Source organism: Cloeon dipterum, chromosome 2 (assembly GCF_949628265.1).
Source record: "Cloeon dipterum chromosome 2, ieCloDipt1.1, whole genome shotgun sequence".
NCBI lineage: Eukaryota > Metazoa > Arthropoda > Insecta > Ephemeroptera > Baetidae > Cloeon > Cloeon dipterum.
The window spans coordinates 24,788,777-24,804,554 of record NC_088787.1 but is presented as its reverse complement, the minus strand read 5'-3'; the positions used below and the strand labels follow the sequence as shown (position 1 = coordinate 24,804,554).

Genomic DNA, 15,778 nt, shown 5'->3' with positions numbered 1-15,778 from the left:
AATCCCTCAGGGTGTTTTTCCGCACTGATTTCAAGGTCATTATTGTTTAAGAGCGTTCTTGACGTGAAAAGATTTAATTTGGTGTGCTGATAATTAAAATTGGTACGTTGAGAAAATCGCAGTAAAAACAAGAAATATTTTTACAGCGCTTGGCTACGCTAGTGGCAGTTTTCAGAACACCAAAAACTAACTATTCACGTGAAGAATCTGTGCGAAAGTGCTCTAAATTTGTAAAATATAAGTAACAGCATCATCTGTGAACCGTCCAAATTATTAGGCTGTTTACCACACATGCCCCCCTTGAATGTTGGAGTCCGCTTAAATTCAAGTAGCAAAACCCACTTTAAGAAATAAGAAACCTTCCAAAAATAATATTTCGCAGGCCACGAGAGGCGCCAATATCGCAGCTCCGGCAGCTGAGGGGGGTCCGAGTGTGTTGAAACGGTTAACACACGCCAAGGTTTAGCTACGCAGCACGGACTTCTCTGTCTGCAGAGCTGACACGGTAAAACAAGCTATTGTTATACACGAAATTGCTTTGGCATCGCTTATTGCCGAAAACGAAATCATTAATTGCTGCAGGAATTTCATGCGCCTCTTACGGGAATGTTTTATTTTTTTACACATTTTGTTTCTGTTAAAAACGCGGCGTTGCGGTGATGCAATTTTTCTCAGGTGCATTTGGAAGCACGGCGTACATTTTCTCGCGAGAGTCTAGCCTTCTAAATTTCTACAACGAATGCGTCAACAAGCTAAAGCAGATCGCAAGAAGGAGGCTTACACTGTAGGCTAGAATTCTACGCAGAGTGTGAAAGAGAAGGTCTTTGATTCTTCTCGCGGCAACGTAACATTATTTTAGTGAATCTGATCGTTTTTGAAATGAAAATCACAACTTTAACCAGTGCTTTCTTTGATTAAGAGGCAACGTTAAAAATAAATAAATAAATTAGGCTGAGGGGAAATTTGCAGTTAATTAATTTTTTAGTACTTTGTAGACAGATTGCGTTGCGATGTGAATTTTGTTGCTGGGGCTTTAGGTTATAAAATGGCTCATCGCACTGTGCTCTTTAGTTTGGTAAGCCCGTGACAAAATTTTTAAGCAGAAATATTTCAAGGATTTAAGCTACGATTTGTTGAAAAATAGAAGGACCGATTATGCTGCATACTGCTGTCTTAGTTGTGATGCAGGGCTAACAAAAGAAACCATGTACTTCTTTTTTTGATATGGTCAAATCATAAACATCGCAATAAGCGAAAGATTACAGGGAAAATTTAAACGAATAACATCAACATGAAAGATGCAACAATTTCAGGTCTTAGTTTCAATTTTTAAATTTGCAGTGATTCAGCATGAAGGACAAGTTAAACTGTCATTTGGTTTCAATTTTATTTTAACATAAAAATGGTATGAATGATTGAGCGATCAAACTAGAAATAAGCTGTGACTTTCATTTCAAAAACATAGCATCGTTTCGTCGCATTTTACCATTACTAATTTTAGGGCCCCACTTATTTACCTTTCAAAATTGAATAAAATGTTAAAACATTTTGCGCAGGATCAACCTTAATTAATACCAAGTTGATTTTGGTATGTTTGATCGCTTGCGAACTATCACTTCACATTTAATAGAAACGGGTTTCAATTTTCATCTGAATGACTTTGCTAGGCGCCAGATACAGAGTAAAAAATAAAGTGACTTACTGCACTTCTTGCAGGGAACATTTTTCAGATTGGGAATGTTTTTCTTAAAATTTAGAACGTTTTCCAAATTCTCATCTAAGATTGATCTAAGAACCAAGTAGGATGATCAAGAAAATCTAAACAGCGCGAAGAGGAGTGCAAAAGTAAATTGAGAAAATTGCTTGCGTGTCCAATTGGAACCCGTTTCCTCTAGCGTGTGTCTCTCTCGGCATTTAAATTTTTACAAAATCAGGTGACCGTAGTACAAGCTAACGTGTGTGTCTTGATCGTTTTTAGAATGAAGCTTTTTCGGAAATGCTCAAATTTCAGTACTTGTGTGCGGGTGTGAACGAGACAGCCTCGGCTTGCTTACCGAATTGCGCGCTTTCGTTAAGTACCGCCAACTCCAGTTCGCACGGATCGACTCACATAATTATTGGCAGTGCAGCGTACTTTTTCAACACCTGGACAATCTACAAACGTACGAGGGGTCAGTCCGCGCCGCTTCTAGTTATTTACATATACGATTCGTACAAATATGTACACCTTTGAGCAACCGAACTGGCTGCTGCGACGCGCTTTCAATAAATACAATTGTTTCTTCTTGTGTCTTCCGCCTGCTTATGTACACCTTACGATCTAAAATGCCACAACGAGAGGAAAATGATGGAGCTGGCCGTGTCTCACACGCCTGCCCTTATCGTTTACAATATATATAATACATCTTTTTCGTCGTAAATGCATCTATACACTTTCGTAATATGGCGAATTTCGGAGAAGAGTCGTCTCTCTCACTGGCACTGTTTGCTGCACGCACTTTTGGCGTTTGTGTGTGCTCACATGTCGGAGAAGGAGAATCCTTCGTTGGCGTCAACAAGCGAACTCATCAACTCCTCCGACTGAAAGTCTTGTTGCAGCGAGTCGAGGAAGTCCAGCCCAAAGTCGTTCGACATATCATTGCCGACGCCGCCAGAGCTACGAACGCTGCCTCCGAACGGCTGCTGCGCACCCAGTGGACCGTTCGCCGACATCGTCTGTGGTATATGCATATTCATCGACATCTGTACAACAGAAATACGTATGGATCAGTTTTAGCAAGGAGGGGAGTAACTGCAAATTGTGATTTCTGCGTGACAAAACTGATAAATTTGAAACTCCCTATTTCGGACAAATTTGATTTTTAATAATAAAATGAACATCATAAATGATAAAAGGGAAAGGGGAAAAATTAGGAATTTAATGGAGAATGAGAAAGACCAATAGCAAAATTGATCCAGCACACTTCATATTAGTCTCTCTGATTCTCCATTATTGTTTTTATTATAATTCAATTCCTGACCTGAATCTTGGAAAAATGTCTCTAATTAAGCTCAGCTAATCATCAATGAAATCTTTGTTCCTCATAATTTACAAGTCATTTATGAGGCATGAAGGCAAACAAGAGAACAATAGGAAGATCCAATGAACTCAAACTAACACTAGTGAAGAGAATGATTTGTGTCCCAATTTAAGAAGTGTTTAATAATTTGAATGAAATCCCATGTAACATTCTTGTTCTTTAAAACCAGCCAGGCAAACAAAATAGATTGTTAAATAGTACCCACCTGATTTGATTGTGGGGGGCCGGGGTGGTGGTTTTGCATGTGAGGCTGTTGTTGCTGCTGCTGGCCCATCAGCACGGGCCCGCCCATGCCGCCAGGGCCCATCGGACTGCCCATGCTGTTAGGACCCATAGGGCTCCCCATACTGTTGGGGCCCATGGGGCTTCCCAGACCAGCCTGCTGCTGCCGCAGTATCTGCTGCTGCTGTTGTTGTTGTTGTTGTTGCTGCTGCTGCTGACTGTGCGGATGCATCATTCGGTGGACCATTCCGCCACTGTCATAGGAACCTGACAAGAAAAGACAATTGTTAGGCAAAAATTAAGGGGGAATATTCTCATGAAAATCTGTTAGTAAATTGATTTTGTCAAGCAGTCCACTGCCATTTGGAAAATAATTTAGCATTCTAATTTGATAAAGCAATTAAATATTTTTTGGGTTACATGTGGCTTTCTTTTTACCTCCCCGCATTGAGGTCTTTTATCAAAACGCCAGACATTTGTTCCAAAGGAAAGGTGCGAAAACCTGCTAGTGGCGAGTCCCAGCCCGTTGAGCTATTTGAGCATTTTGAGTCTCTAAACGAACCCCCTTTTGCCATCTCTGGCATTGGAAAGCAACAAATAGATCCCCAAAATGCTCAATTATCTCACATTGTCTTGACACTGCTAGTAATGCCTTAACAATGCGAGCCAACGAGGTTATCAATTAGGTATATTTTAGTCCAAAGATCTGAACTTGCATGTGTTTGTGTAATTTTTTTTCATAAGAAATGATTGAACTGACCTCTTGGTGCGAATGAGTTGGGAGGCGGACCTGCGTGGGGGTTGAAGTTGTTTGGCCGCATTTGCTGCTGCTGTGGCTGCTGCTGGGGGTGCATGCCGGTTGGCGGGAAGTTTGAGTTGCTGAGCATCATGTGGCGCCAATCGTGGCCGCCGGCGCCCGGCGGTGGTCCAGCTCGACCCGCGGTGTTAAAACCCTCGGGCCCGACGCTGACGTTGGGTGGACGCTGGTGCCGGGAGACATAAGGAGATCTGGCACCCATCGCGTTCATCTGCTGTTGCGGCTGCTGATAGCCACCGCCGCCACCCATCATCTGTCCCTGCGGCCGCATCATCGGCCCGGAAGGTGGCATAGACTGTTGCCGCATCGCCGCCTGCCGCACCTGCTGCAATACCAAATCAAGCTTTAGGTTTGGGATTTTGCCGACTGAATGAGGGTGAATAATAATCGTTACTTGGTCAGATTCTGGCTTGTATGATGACAAATATTGTAAATTGTTGAATTGTAAAAATATATAAAATACGAAAGATAAAATAAAAAGTAAAAAATAGTATATCCATGGATGCAATCGAAACTTGTTGTAAACTAAACATATTTAAATTAAAAATGATCAAGACCTTTTAGCCTTATTTCAATAGAAAAATAGTTCAGAATTGCAGCATAGGTCTCAAACTTTAACTTCAGATTCCTTCTTGTACATATTTTTTAGGATTTGATTGTGAAACTCACCTGAGCAGTGAAGCGCTGTTGCTGCTGCTGCTGCTGCTGTTGTTGTTGTTGTTGTTGTTGTTGCTGTTGTTGCTGCTGCTGCTGCAGGTGGTGCGGATTGTGTTTGTACTCTGGTGGTGGGCCCCGCTGGGCCATGCCCTGCTGTTGGTGCTGCTGCTGTTGGGACTGTTGCTGTTGCTGCTGTTGCTGTTGGCGCATCAGTTGCTGCTGGGCTAACAAGTGCATCATCTTCTGCTGCTCTATGGTGCCCGGCCTGCCGGGGCCGTCGGGCTGCAAGGGCCCTGGAGCGCGCGGGTTGCGCTGCCGCAGTGTCTGCTGCGTGAAGTTTATCGTTTGCAACTGGTACGCCTCGTTCGGCCCACCAGGGCCCCCGATCGGGCCCGGCTGCTGTTGTTGCTGCTGGAAGAAGTGAGCCTGCGGCTGCTGCTGCGGCTGTTGCGGCTGCACGCCGCCTGGACTAGCCTTGTTCATCTCCACAGTCATCTGTAAGTGGTTGGACGTCACCTGAGGAAGATTCAAATAGACAATGCGTGAGATGAGCGGTCAACAAAGATTGTTTAACACTAATAAAGGGGGCAAAATTCGATTTTTTTTTTAGATATTTCAAATGAGAAAGCAACTAGATTTTCAAAGTAAATTAGAATAATTTTCACTCTGGAAGCGACAATGATCGCCGAGTCGCGACGGGCGGCGACGGAATCCAAGAATCGTGTGTGTGTGAGTGTATTTCGGGTTATCTGCGAATTATTTCGGTCGGCGCGTCGCTCCACCCGCACCTAGCAGGAGCGAACCCGTTATCCAGGACAGCGCAAGCAAGTGTGACACGGAGCGAGAGCGTCCGAAGCGGAAAATTTCACAAAATATGTATCCGCTGCAATCATTTTCGGCCGACGACCTCGTCTGTCTCTCTACAGCACTCAATGCGATTTTTATTGCAGGTCGCGCGACGAGACGCGGCGGCAGGAAAGGGAAACGCGCAATTTTATCAGTTCAAATCGCCGCTTTTCGGCTTTGGCCCCAAGGAGGCAGGTGAATTCCTGCTGAACCGCGAAAAATACAAGCGTGAAAATCTTCATTCTTTTAATCTGAGCAGATGAAGACATTTCTTCGACAATCAGTTATCAGCCGTTGCAATCAATGACGAAATCATAGCAATTTATGACAGTTTTACCATAGATTACAGTCTTTTGTTAGCTGGTTGATCGAGTTTAACTTAAGTTAGGTATTATCAATTTGGTTTCCTTCGAAACTCCTAAGGTCTCATTCACAAGTTTGCTCAAGAGTGTTTTCCGTATTAGAGTATTCAACATGCGTCAGAGGAGGAGAGACGAGGCCGAGGAAAACAGCGTTTCAGCACTTTCGCAGTCCGAGTCATTCTTATCTAGAGGGGCCGGTGTGCGTCACTCTTGGCTCGCGGATCTAGTTCTCGGTCGGGCAAAACTAAAACGCTTGTTGGCGAAATTGAGAGATTCCAGAAAATCGGCCCGATTGTGCGGCTCCGGGAAGTAGGCGGGGGAGGCTACGTCCTGACGACCGAGAGACGGTTGCCATGGCGACGAGTCTCTCGAGAATCCGCGGTCTCAAGTGCGAAAATCACGACCGACAACACGGCTTGCTCGTCATTTTCCACCGCTCCCAGTCCGATCCGAAAGACGCTTAAAATTTGCTTCGAGCTAAAGGTCGAAATTGTAATTCATATTTATACATTCAGCGATTTGCTTAAGTAGTCGGAGAGGAAAGGCGCTTGCCGTCTTCAAAATAGCTTGACATTTAATGGCATATTCGGAAAATCCTCTGATTTTTATAATTCAAAAGATAAAAACATTACAGCTTTAATTCCAGTATCATTGAAGCAATACAACATAGATATTATGCGATATCACTCAACAATTTAAACGAATAAAACCATTTTGTTGTATTTTAAAATAAACCCAATTGTAAGGTAAGTAGCTCCCAGATTTAGAAAGAAAATTCGGAAAGCAATCACTCACTAAAGCGCAATTAATGATTTTATTAATAGGATAAAAGCGAAAGCTTCTCCTGTTTCACTACACCAACTACCCACGGTTTTCCTTGTTTAGATTGAACCTTGATAATGTGAATAACAAACATTCTAATTCGATCAATTGAAATTCAAGCCCAATTTACGCTTCCAGAACGCCTGACGGTGTATTCCTTTCCTCCGTTTAGGTCGCAAATCGCATGCAAACGCTGCCGACGTGTGGTATGGCGGGCGGCAACTTTCGCCAGCAGATTTCGCGACTAACTCGCTCACCTACCGTGTGGCGTGACAAAGGCAATTGAGCTGGGCGAAAAGTGAGCGAGAGAGCGGCGCCGGCTGCTGGTGCTGGCGCCACAGCCACCCCTCCCGCACCGGCTGGCTAGGCGAGTGCAGCGAAAGCAACAGGTTCTCCAACAGTCCACCCCCGCCGACCCGCCCGCACCCCTACCCCGCCCGTCGCCATATGTGCATTGTTAACTCATTTGCATGTTAAATTCGAGGAATTTGAGGATTTCCTCCGTCCGGCTAACTCTCCATCGGGTTCGACATTTCAGGGTGCTTTGGAAGGTAGAAATACCGGGCTCAGGGTTCACCCTGTTGGAAGCCGGAGGAGGGAAGAGGTCGCCGGCGCGAGGGTGGGGGAAAGTCGCGGGTTACGAGCAATCAATAGGCCACGAGACCGAGAGCGGCGGCGGCGGCGGCGATCGTGGCAACCCCGAGCGCCACCCCTGCTCGCCGCCAACCCACCCCGAAAGAGAGCGAGAGAAGGCGAGGGAAGGAGCGCGAGAGCATGCAGACATGCCGCACCAGCCGCGAGCGCCGCCGCCGCCGCGCGTGGCCCGCGACCCAACCTGCCCCCCCCCCCCTCGCGCCGCAGCCCAGCTGGACTTTTTTGCCAGCCACAGAAAACACGCACGCATCGCGGATGTCTTCGTCTTCCGTGCATGAATATCTCTCGAGTTGTCACGATCGAACCCGATTTTGTTTTTATTTTCATCCAAGGTGCATTCAAATCGCCATTTTGGAATATTGCTACTGCTCAACAGCAATCGAACAGCTTTTGAGACAAAAGGAATTTAATGCTGACACGAATAATAAATAAAAGTAGGAAATTGACAAATTCAAGTTGAAGGAATCTAGAAGGATTACCAATAATTATCGCGATTGAATAAAATATGTATATATAGTTATTAATTTTGATTTTAGTGAGGCGGCCGCTGGTGGTGTTGCACGCTTGCTTCACAGCGACAGGCTAAACGTCAACATTTACGCTTGTCGTATTCTGGTCATATCGAGATTTAATTAAAATAAAACTTACCCCCACACAATCGTCTATAACCACATTTCACATAAATTGAACCAAACCCCATCTTTACAAAAATCATAACCAAACTGAAAGTTGAAGAGAGATTTCCCCATCCCAAGTAATAATTTGGGGGAGGGAAATTTAGACTCGTGTTTTTAGCGGATCAGCAGGGTAACTTTACCCCATACATACCCACTTCTAAAAGAAAAAACGAAAAATTTCATTTGAAAACAGTAAATTTATATAGGCTGTCAATAATAACACATAAAAAACACAATATGTTCGTCAAACGTCAATCTTTAGGTTTTTTTGTTCATCCGATCTCACCCCTATGAAGAAACGTGGCCGATAGACCTGCACAATAACCTGCTGTAAGGACATTGTGCGATGGTCAAGGTTTTCTTAGCATCCTTCAATTTCTACAACCCGCTTTCTATTTCCCCGCGCGAAGCCGCTGGCGTTTTAGACGCACCACCCCAAAGCGAGCGAGAGCATAATAGTTGCATGGGAGGCATGTTTCTAGAAATGGAACCGTCCAACAAAGAGCAATGCCACAAAGACATGTGGATTTTTCAGGAAAAGTCACGACAGAAAAGGGACATAGACACAATCGAAAAGGTGTCAATTAGGTAGAACAATGAGAAAATTTTTTGATGGTTAGTACATCCCGATTTCTCCTCGCACGCGCAACAACTTTGATTTAAATTCGATTTCAATGCGAACCACGCAACAACGATATTCCCATTCCTTCCTGTCCCAAATTGAATTATTTCCAAGTCCCCAGTTTCCAAGAAAAATTTATGAAACATTATTTTATAGCATAGGATCTAGTGTACCGAGTGATATTTAAATTAATATTGCTTGAATTGCAAGTTTTGGCTTAACTTCTAAAGAGCATGTTGTATTAAATTGAATATTTTTTAATAAAAGAAATATGCGACGTTTTAGGGCCAGAAGTTACTCTTATGAAAAAGTTCGGAATTCTTGCACTGTACAAAAAGTTCAATCGATAATTTGATTCTTGGGGCGGGTTACGGCAACGCAATCTTGAGAGAAAATGGCAACGCTGGGCATAAGGCAAGCATTGTAGTGTTTCAAGGTCGAGCTAAAAAAACAATTCCGTAATCCGCCCTCTTGAGAGAAAAATATTCCCCTAATCGCAATTGGTTGCAAAAAAGAGAAATCAACGAGGATAAAATAATTCTAATATTCAGTTTCCTAGTTAAGAAAAAACTATATACTAATAATTATCACGACTGAAGTGACTGAACAATACATGATCTTAAAACAGAAGAAGATGAAGTAAATACACACGCAGTTTATATGTGAAATTAAACACTATTACTTTTTTTAACTAGCCAGCGCATTTCTCGTGAAATCTTATTTTCCAAAATATTGGATATAGTCCTGTCACAGCTCCATAAAAAAACCCCTGTGTTTTTCCTTGCCTATTTCCTGTGCCTTTCAATCCAATGTTCAATTCGCTGGTGAGAAGGGTTTTACCGCGTTGCCAGTTCTCTCCGTTGTCGCTCCTGAGGATTCCTCGGCTCGTTCTACTGTTCGTGTGCCAAAGCGCCAAGGCGAAATAATCGCGCCGACTGGGCTTGGTTCGCACGCGAGGACAGACACTGATTTCATTTCGTTATCCGTTCGCGGAATGCCCGATTTATTTTTCCGTTCGCCAGCAGGAAAGCATTCATTCGCCTTCCGCCGCCGACCGAAAGCACATGGGCGAGAGAGCCTCGCCAGGTGAGAATGCAGGTGGTTGCTCCCAATCACTTTCACTCGCAGTCAAAATAAAGCAGGAAGAGAGTGTCAACCAGCGAGAGGAGAACGACCTTTTGCTCCGGCTGGCAGGTTTTCATGAATAAGCAAAGAAAACCGGACTGTTCTGCATTAATATTTTGGACACTAAAATTTGGGGGGAAACGTACTTGTCACACAACCTGACAGAGCTCAGGAAAAATGTATGTATAAGTGACAATGGGGACAGCAGAAGAAAAATTTGAAATTTTTAATTCTTTATCAGAGATACACTCAACAATAGACGGAAGTGGATGTGTCCCCGTGCTTATCTAGAATAAAAATATAAATTTTCAGTGTCTTCTTGATTTGCAAGGGTTAAATTTTAATTCGAGCCGAATTGTTTAGTAAACCATTTTCATTATAATCATAAGATAGCATTTATTAATATAATATTTTTAATGGAAAATGAATTGAGGCGTCTATAATTTTTTTGCAAATTTTTAAATACTTTTTATAAGGAGGTTTTCAATAATGTCATTTTGGCTGTATTAATTTGCGGATTATAATTCAACATTATTTTTGTGAGCTACTGTGGCAAGTGGCAACTGACCTTTGCACTTCGGAGGAAACAACCACTACAATTGTGACGCGAATAAATGGTATACATAACGTCGCAACAAAAGGCTTAACTTGGTTTTGATCAATTAGGATTCTAGTTGACTAAACCCTTTGGTCCGATTATTTCGCAACACCTTATTTTTTTGCTCATTTTTAACTGTTGAATCTATCTTATTCAGTTAATCATCAATTATTACTTGATGCTCCCAATAATTATTTACTGGTTAGAGCCATTTTTAATCAAGCAGGTAACTTTCAACACCGACAAAAAGAGCAAAAAATGCTTTTCAGCTATTTCGCTTTAGAGCTGCTTGCCGGATTTTCCAATGTTTTGCAATTATTGTTAAAAATATTCTGCTCAAAACAAAAGAAGGAACAGGCCACGCGCCAGTTAAATTTTACCCTTAAATATTTTTTACTAGTGGTACGTTTTATTGCCATCTTTAAAGATCTAATTTTTCAAATTTAACAGGTTGGGGACACCAATCATTCGTCACGGGATATTACCGATTAATTATTGACGGAATAGCCGCGAGGAATGTGCGCTTCGTTTGGCCTGGAGTGTACTAAATAATATGATAATATACGCGGCGGCAGAGAAAGAGCGAGCGAGCGAGCGCCTCACTCACTCAATGTTGTGTGCAACACGGACGCCTGTTTATTCGTTGTATTATTATTTCTTTCCTTCTCGGCGGACGAGAGAGGGGCGGGCGTGCACAGCACAGCCGAGAGTAGCGGCAAGAGCAGGCAAGGTCCAAGGTGCCGGCGGGTTGCATACATTCGGTCGTTCGGGCGACACTATGGGGATCAGTGCAGTGGCAGGCCGCGGGCAAGGTTGCCACGTCGCCGCCCGCCCGCCCGCCGACCGACCGACCAGCCTACTTGCTCACCGGCATGCGTGTTGCTCTGCTGTTACCATACGCTTTGCTTTGCGCTGCTGCTGCTGATGATGATTCTCGTGTGTTGTGTGTGTGTTGTTATTTTGCTCCCTCCACGCACTCTTGCCGGCCGCCGCGGCAGCGGCCGACGGACCATACTCCCCCTCCTCCCCCTCCGTTGCTCTTCGTTTCAAAATACACGAACACGACGAGGCGAAGACGCCGCGCGCCGAGTTTGCTGCTTCTGCTGATAAAAAGCGCGTTGTAGTACTATTAAAGCCTACGCAATCAGTCCTTTGCTCAGGAGATGGAAATTGGGATTTTCCAAAACGAATCATTCAGCATAATCAGAAGAGTCTGATAAATTAAATGATTGGAAATTGGCCGTCTTGAAAAATAAATATTTTAAATTCGGGTGAAATCGAAGTAACACGATTTCCACCAGTTTAGCAAAACGAACAGACCACAGGAAAATATTCAAGTGTATATTTGAGTATATTTAGTGCTCTGGATTAATAAAATGTTTTGACTTTGAAAAAATTAAACTAAACATCTTCCAGGTTATTCCAGGTTAAATAATCCGTATAACGAGTATTATAAAACAATAACGGCTATTATTAAAACAACTAATTATCCGTCGAAAGTGGATCTGATCCTGACATTGTTAGCGGCGAAAAGGGTCGTGCGAGGGTGGTGCCCGAAATAGCAGGGCGGGGGCGGCGGCCGCCTCTCGCAACCCTTTGCCATTTGCACGGGTGACGTCACACACTACGTCAGAGCAGCAAGCAAAGCAAGCATGGGACCGACTGCGAAGAGGATCGAGGATGAGGAGTGTGAGGACGCCCGCCACTTGGATGGCTGGCTGGCCCCGCGTCCAACGAGCGGAATTACACGGCCGCGCTCGCCTGATTTTCGACTGTTCGCCGCGAGAGGAGAGCAAGCAACACGTGCCTTCGCTAGGATTGCCAATTGCCACCGACGACTGACCGTCAGAAGAAACATTGAATCGCCTTCGAAACCGGAAATTTTCAGTTTTCGGCCAGCAGTTTTCACGGTATACTGTGAAAATTTGACACCACCTGTCCAGCTGGCGGAATTATTATTATTTTTTTGACAGCTAACCACTGAAATCTAAAAATCAAAAGAGCTAAAATAGCACAATCCAAATTAAATAAAATTCAATTTTTCAGCAACATGCTAGCAGAGATTTTGAGTTAATGTCCGAAAGCCATATTGAATTCTATGCCTAATTTTCAATCAACAACCTTCTAAAAATTCAAGGACAAGTAATTGATAGGGAATTTTCAAATGCAAACTGGCAACCCGTATTCTACATCCTTTTAGAACACAGGATGAGCATGCACCTCCAGTATTTATATTTCGAAACGTGTTATCAGCTAGAACCGGTGTCGCAAGTCGGCTGTTGCGAAATCAGTGTTAATAGGGGAGGGTGAATAAGGGGTGCAATTGGCATCACTGTCATCCTTCTCTATTGGCCAACAAATTGCAGCAAACAAGTTATTCTTTTGCCGCACAAATTTCGTAACATAAAAAACACACGACAAACAACCATGCACTTTTGTAATTATTTGATCATTCTTTACTTTTATTTTTTTCTAAAAGTTTTTTAAAACAATTTTAAATTACCGCGGCGCTTGCTTCTATTTTAAGTGGTCAGCGGAACATGGTTTGTGTTCATTTCATTTTTTGAATTTACCAATTCAGTCGCTTGTGCCTGCATTAATCCAGATTTCGCAGACAATCGGCGGAAGGAAGCGTCGTTTAAAGTGCCGAGCGTTTTTTATTCACGGGAATAACGAACGAACGACCGAATGTAGAGACGAGCGCGAAGCAGGCAGCGTTGCCCAATGAGGCACAGCTCATTATTTGACTTTTTTAATGCATGCGACGGCGACGCAACGTCATATCCGCTGCTGCTTTCTACACACAAATAATAAACGTTGTATAACCCGAGCGACGAGCGAGCGCGATTGTGTCACTGCTTCGCCGCCAGCCGCGGCGAGCCGAGCAGATAATATTACTTTCCAAAATGAACACCTGAGCATTGTTGCAAATCAGGGCGAATTGGTCCCCTCGTGGGAAACAAGTGCGCAAGAAGCGAAATCCGAGACGCCCCTCGCCGGAAAGTCGACCGCTTTGCCCCGATGGCAAATCATTTTTTTTCTGGTGGCGCTCTCAGGAATTTACAAAAGTTGGTTAATCGTGCTGACTGCTCACAAGAATAGCACGTACAAGCCTAATCCCTAAATAGTAAAAGAGCGACAGAAAGTGCGACAACCTCACATTCCACGGGGTTGGCTCGCTTTAATGGTCAGGGAGAACTCGCGGCTCGCCTCCAGGTTATAGGATTAAATGAGGGGACCTGAAAGAGAGGCCAAACTAGCAGGCGTTGCGAACAAGGTATATAATATATATTCTCTGCGTCGTTTTTTTTCTGGAGTCAACAATGTCTTAGTTTGAACACACGTTTTTAACCAACCGTTTTTTACAATAGGCCTTCCTATGAAATACAAAAACGCTCAAGGTTAAAAGGAAAATTCTGGCTTTTGGTGTTTTTAGCAGATGCTGCATGGCCACATCGTTCGCAACGCCTCCTAAATATTCTATGGGGATAATGTGTTTCAACATAACTTGAAACGAACGATTATACAGGCGAGAAACTTAGAAAAACAACAACCAAGTTGACAGCAATTGAATTCAACCGTCAAGCCAGGTCAAGAAAAATGTGTATCGTTTCCGCCCTCAAAGGCTCAAATAATACACGCGTTTGGTGCAAAAGCATTCTTCGGACCCTTCGCCGCTGTCACGGGGGGACACAAGTTATAAATTAACAACGCTTTGGAATTTAGGAGATGTCAGTAAAATTGACCAACCAAAAAAATGTACAATTATTGTCATTTATTAACAATTCTCAATTTGAAGTCATCAATCTTGCTGATGATGCGGCAAAGGTTTCGTAGATTTGAAGAAAAAATAAAAAATAATTCTGATAAAATAGAAATTAAATATTTCATTTGTTTGAAATTGTATACACCTAATATTCGATTAGCTTTAAAAATAATGAAATAGTCACTTAAAAATCAGGCGGGATTTTCCTGCAGCGATACCTCAAAAAATACGCATTAATTCTCGTGTCTTGATAGGCACTATAGGCAGTCAGTCAGCCTCTCGGTCAGCAATAAAATTTGTCCATGAGCATAGCGATAATGTGCGCGCCTCTTATGGCTTTCATTGGCTTTCAAATGAGCCGTTGAGCGGATTATTTTGGACGCTCAACTTTGGTAAAATCCACTTATTCGGTGACGAGAGCTTTTCATCCCAATCAGCCAAATCGTTTTACTTCTAACGCCATTCCACTCTCTTCACCCGCGTATGTTTCAAATAATATTTTAATGAGATTTTGTTTGATCAAAATTTTTCCGCGAGCCAATAATTAAATAAAATTGCCTGGGGTTTGAATAAGGAAATACACAAGAAAGAAGAAATCAAAATCCTACCAGGATATGTATCACAAGTAAGTGATATTTTCCTGATATCAAGCTTAACATGCTGCTGATTGAAAGCGCGATTTTCTTCCGGTGTGTACGATTAGGCCGATTACAAGCGGCCAGTTTTCGTCAGCAGGGAAGACGACTATGAGGGTTGTGTGTGAGTGTGTATTTCGTGGGGGATGCGCAGGCATGAGGATCAATGCGTCCGCTTGCACACACACTCACCAAGCATAGCCTACCGTAGCGCCACTCGCGAATCGATACGCGCCAAGGGCGCCCCCGAGGGTCGCCCTCTGTAAGGAAAGGGTGCCTAGGGTGCAAGTGAAATAATTTTTTGTAATTTTTAGCTTTCATTATTAATTGGTTGATTCGAGGCAAATTTGTATTATTTTCATCTTGATGCATTCTCTGCGACAAAAATAGCTTGCTGTATAATTTATGAGTTAAAAAGTTTAAATTCAAGTTAAAAATTAATGTATTGAGACAGACGAGTACAGGTAAATAATGGTAATTAATTTAAGCGTACGGCCACAAATTTGTAATGCGTTTTTCTCATTCAAACCTACCAAAAAGAGCTAGATGTAAAATAAACTCGGGAAGATCTGAAAAGAAAATTGGATGGAAATAAAAGTTTATTCTCAGGAATCAGTTGCAAACGTGGATTATTATTATCGGTTATCACTTAAACATTTTTTATTTTAAACAATCACAGGCATTGCTAAAAGCCAATGATGGATTATAGTAATTTTGTAAAAAAATGCTAACATGCATTACTTCCCCCATCAATTCTTACTCCAAAATAAGCTGTTCAATCTGACAATCACTAAAATTCAAATTATCATAATAAAATTCTCATCCAGATAAAATATTTGGATAAAACAGTTTCTGGTAAACCAAACTAATAAATTTAAGGGAAAAATTAACATCT

General features: G+C 42.8%; 1 protein-coding gene across 1 annotated transcript in view; it reads right to left on the bottom strand.

Moving 5' to 3' along the window:
* Window positions 1-623: 623 nt before the first annotated feature.
* LOC135937534 (neurogenic protein mastermind-like) overlaps window positions 624-15,778 on the bottom strand; it is a 30,818-nt gene continuing 15,663 nt past the window's right edge. Inside the window, exons 4-7 of the mRNA XM_065480687.1 lie at window positions 4,789-5,292; window positions 4,063-4,444; window positions 3,286-3,569; window positions 624-2,742 (exon numbers count right to left, since the gene is read on the bottom strand). Of these exons, the coding sequence (XP_065336759.1) occupies window positions 2,518-2,742; window positions 3,286-3,569; window positions 4,063-4,444; window positions 4,789-5,292 (1,395 nt within the window). The 3' untranslated portion in view covers window positions 624-2,517. The remainder of the gene's footprint in view (window positions 2,743-3,285; window positions 3,570-4,062; window positions 4,445-4,788; window positions 5,293-15,778) is intronic.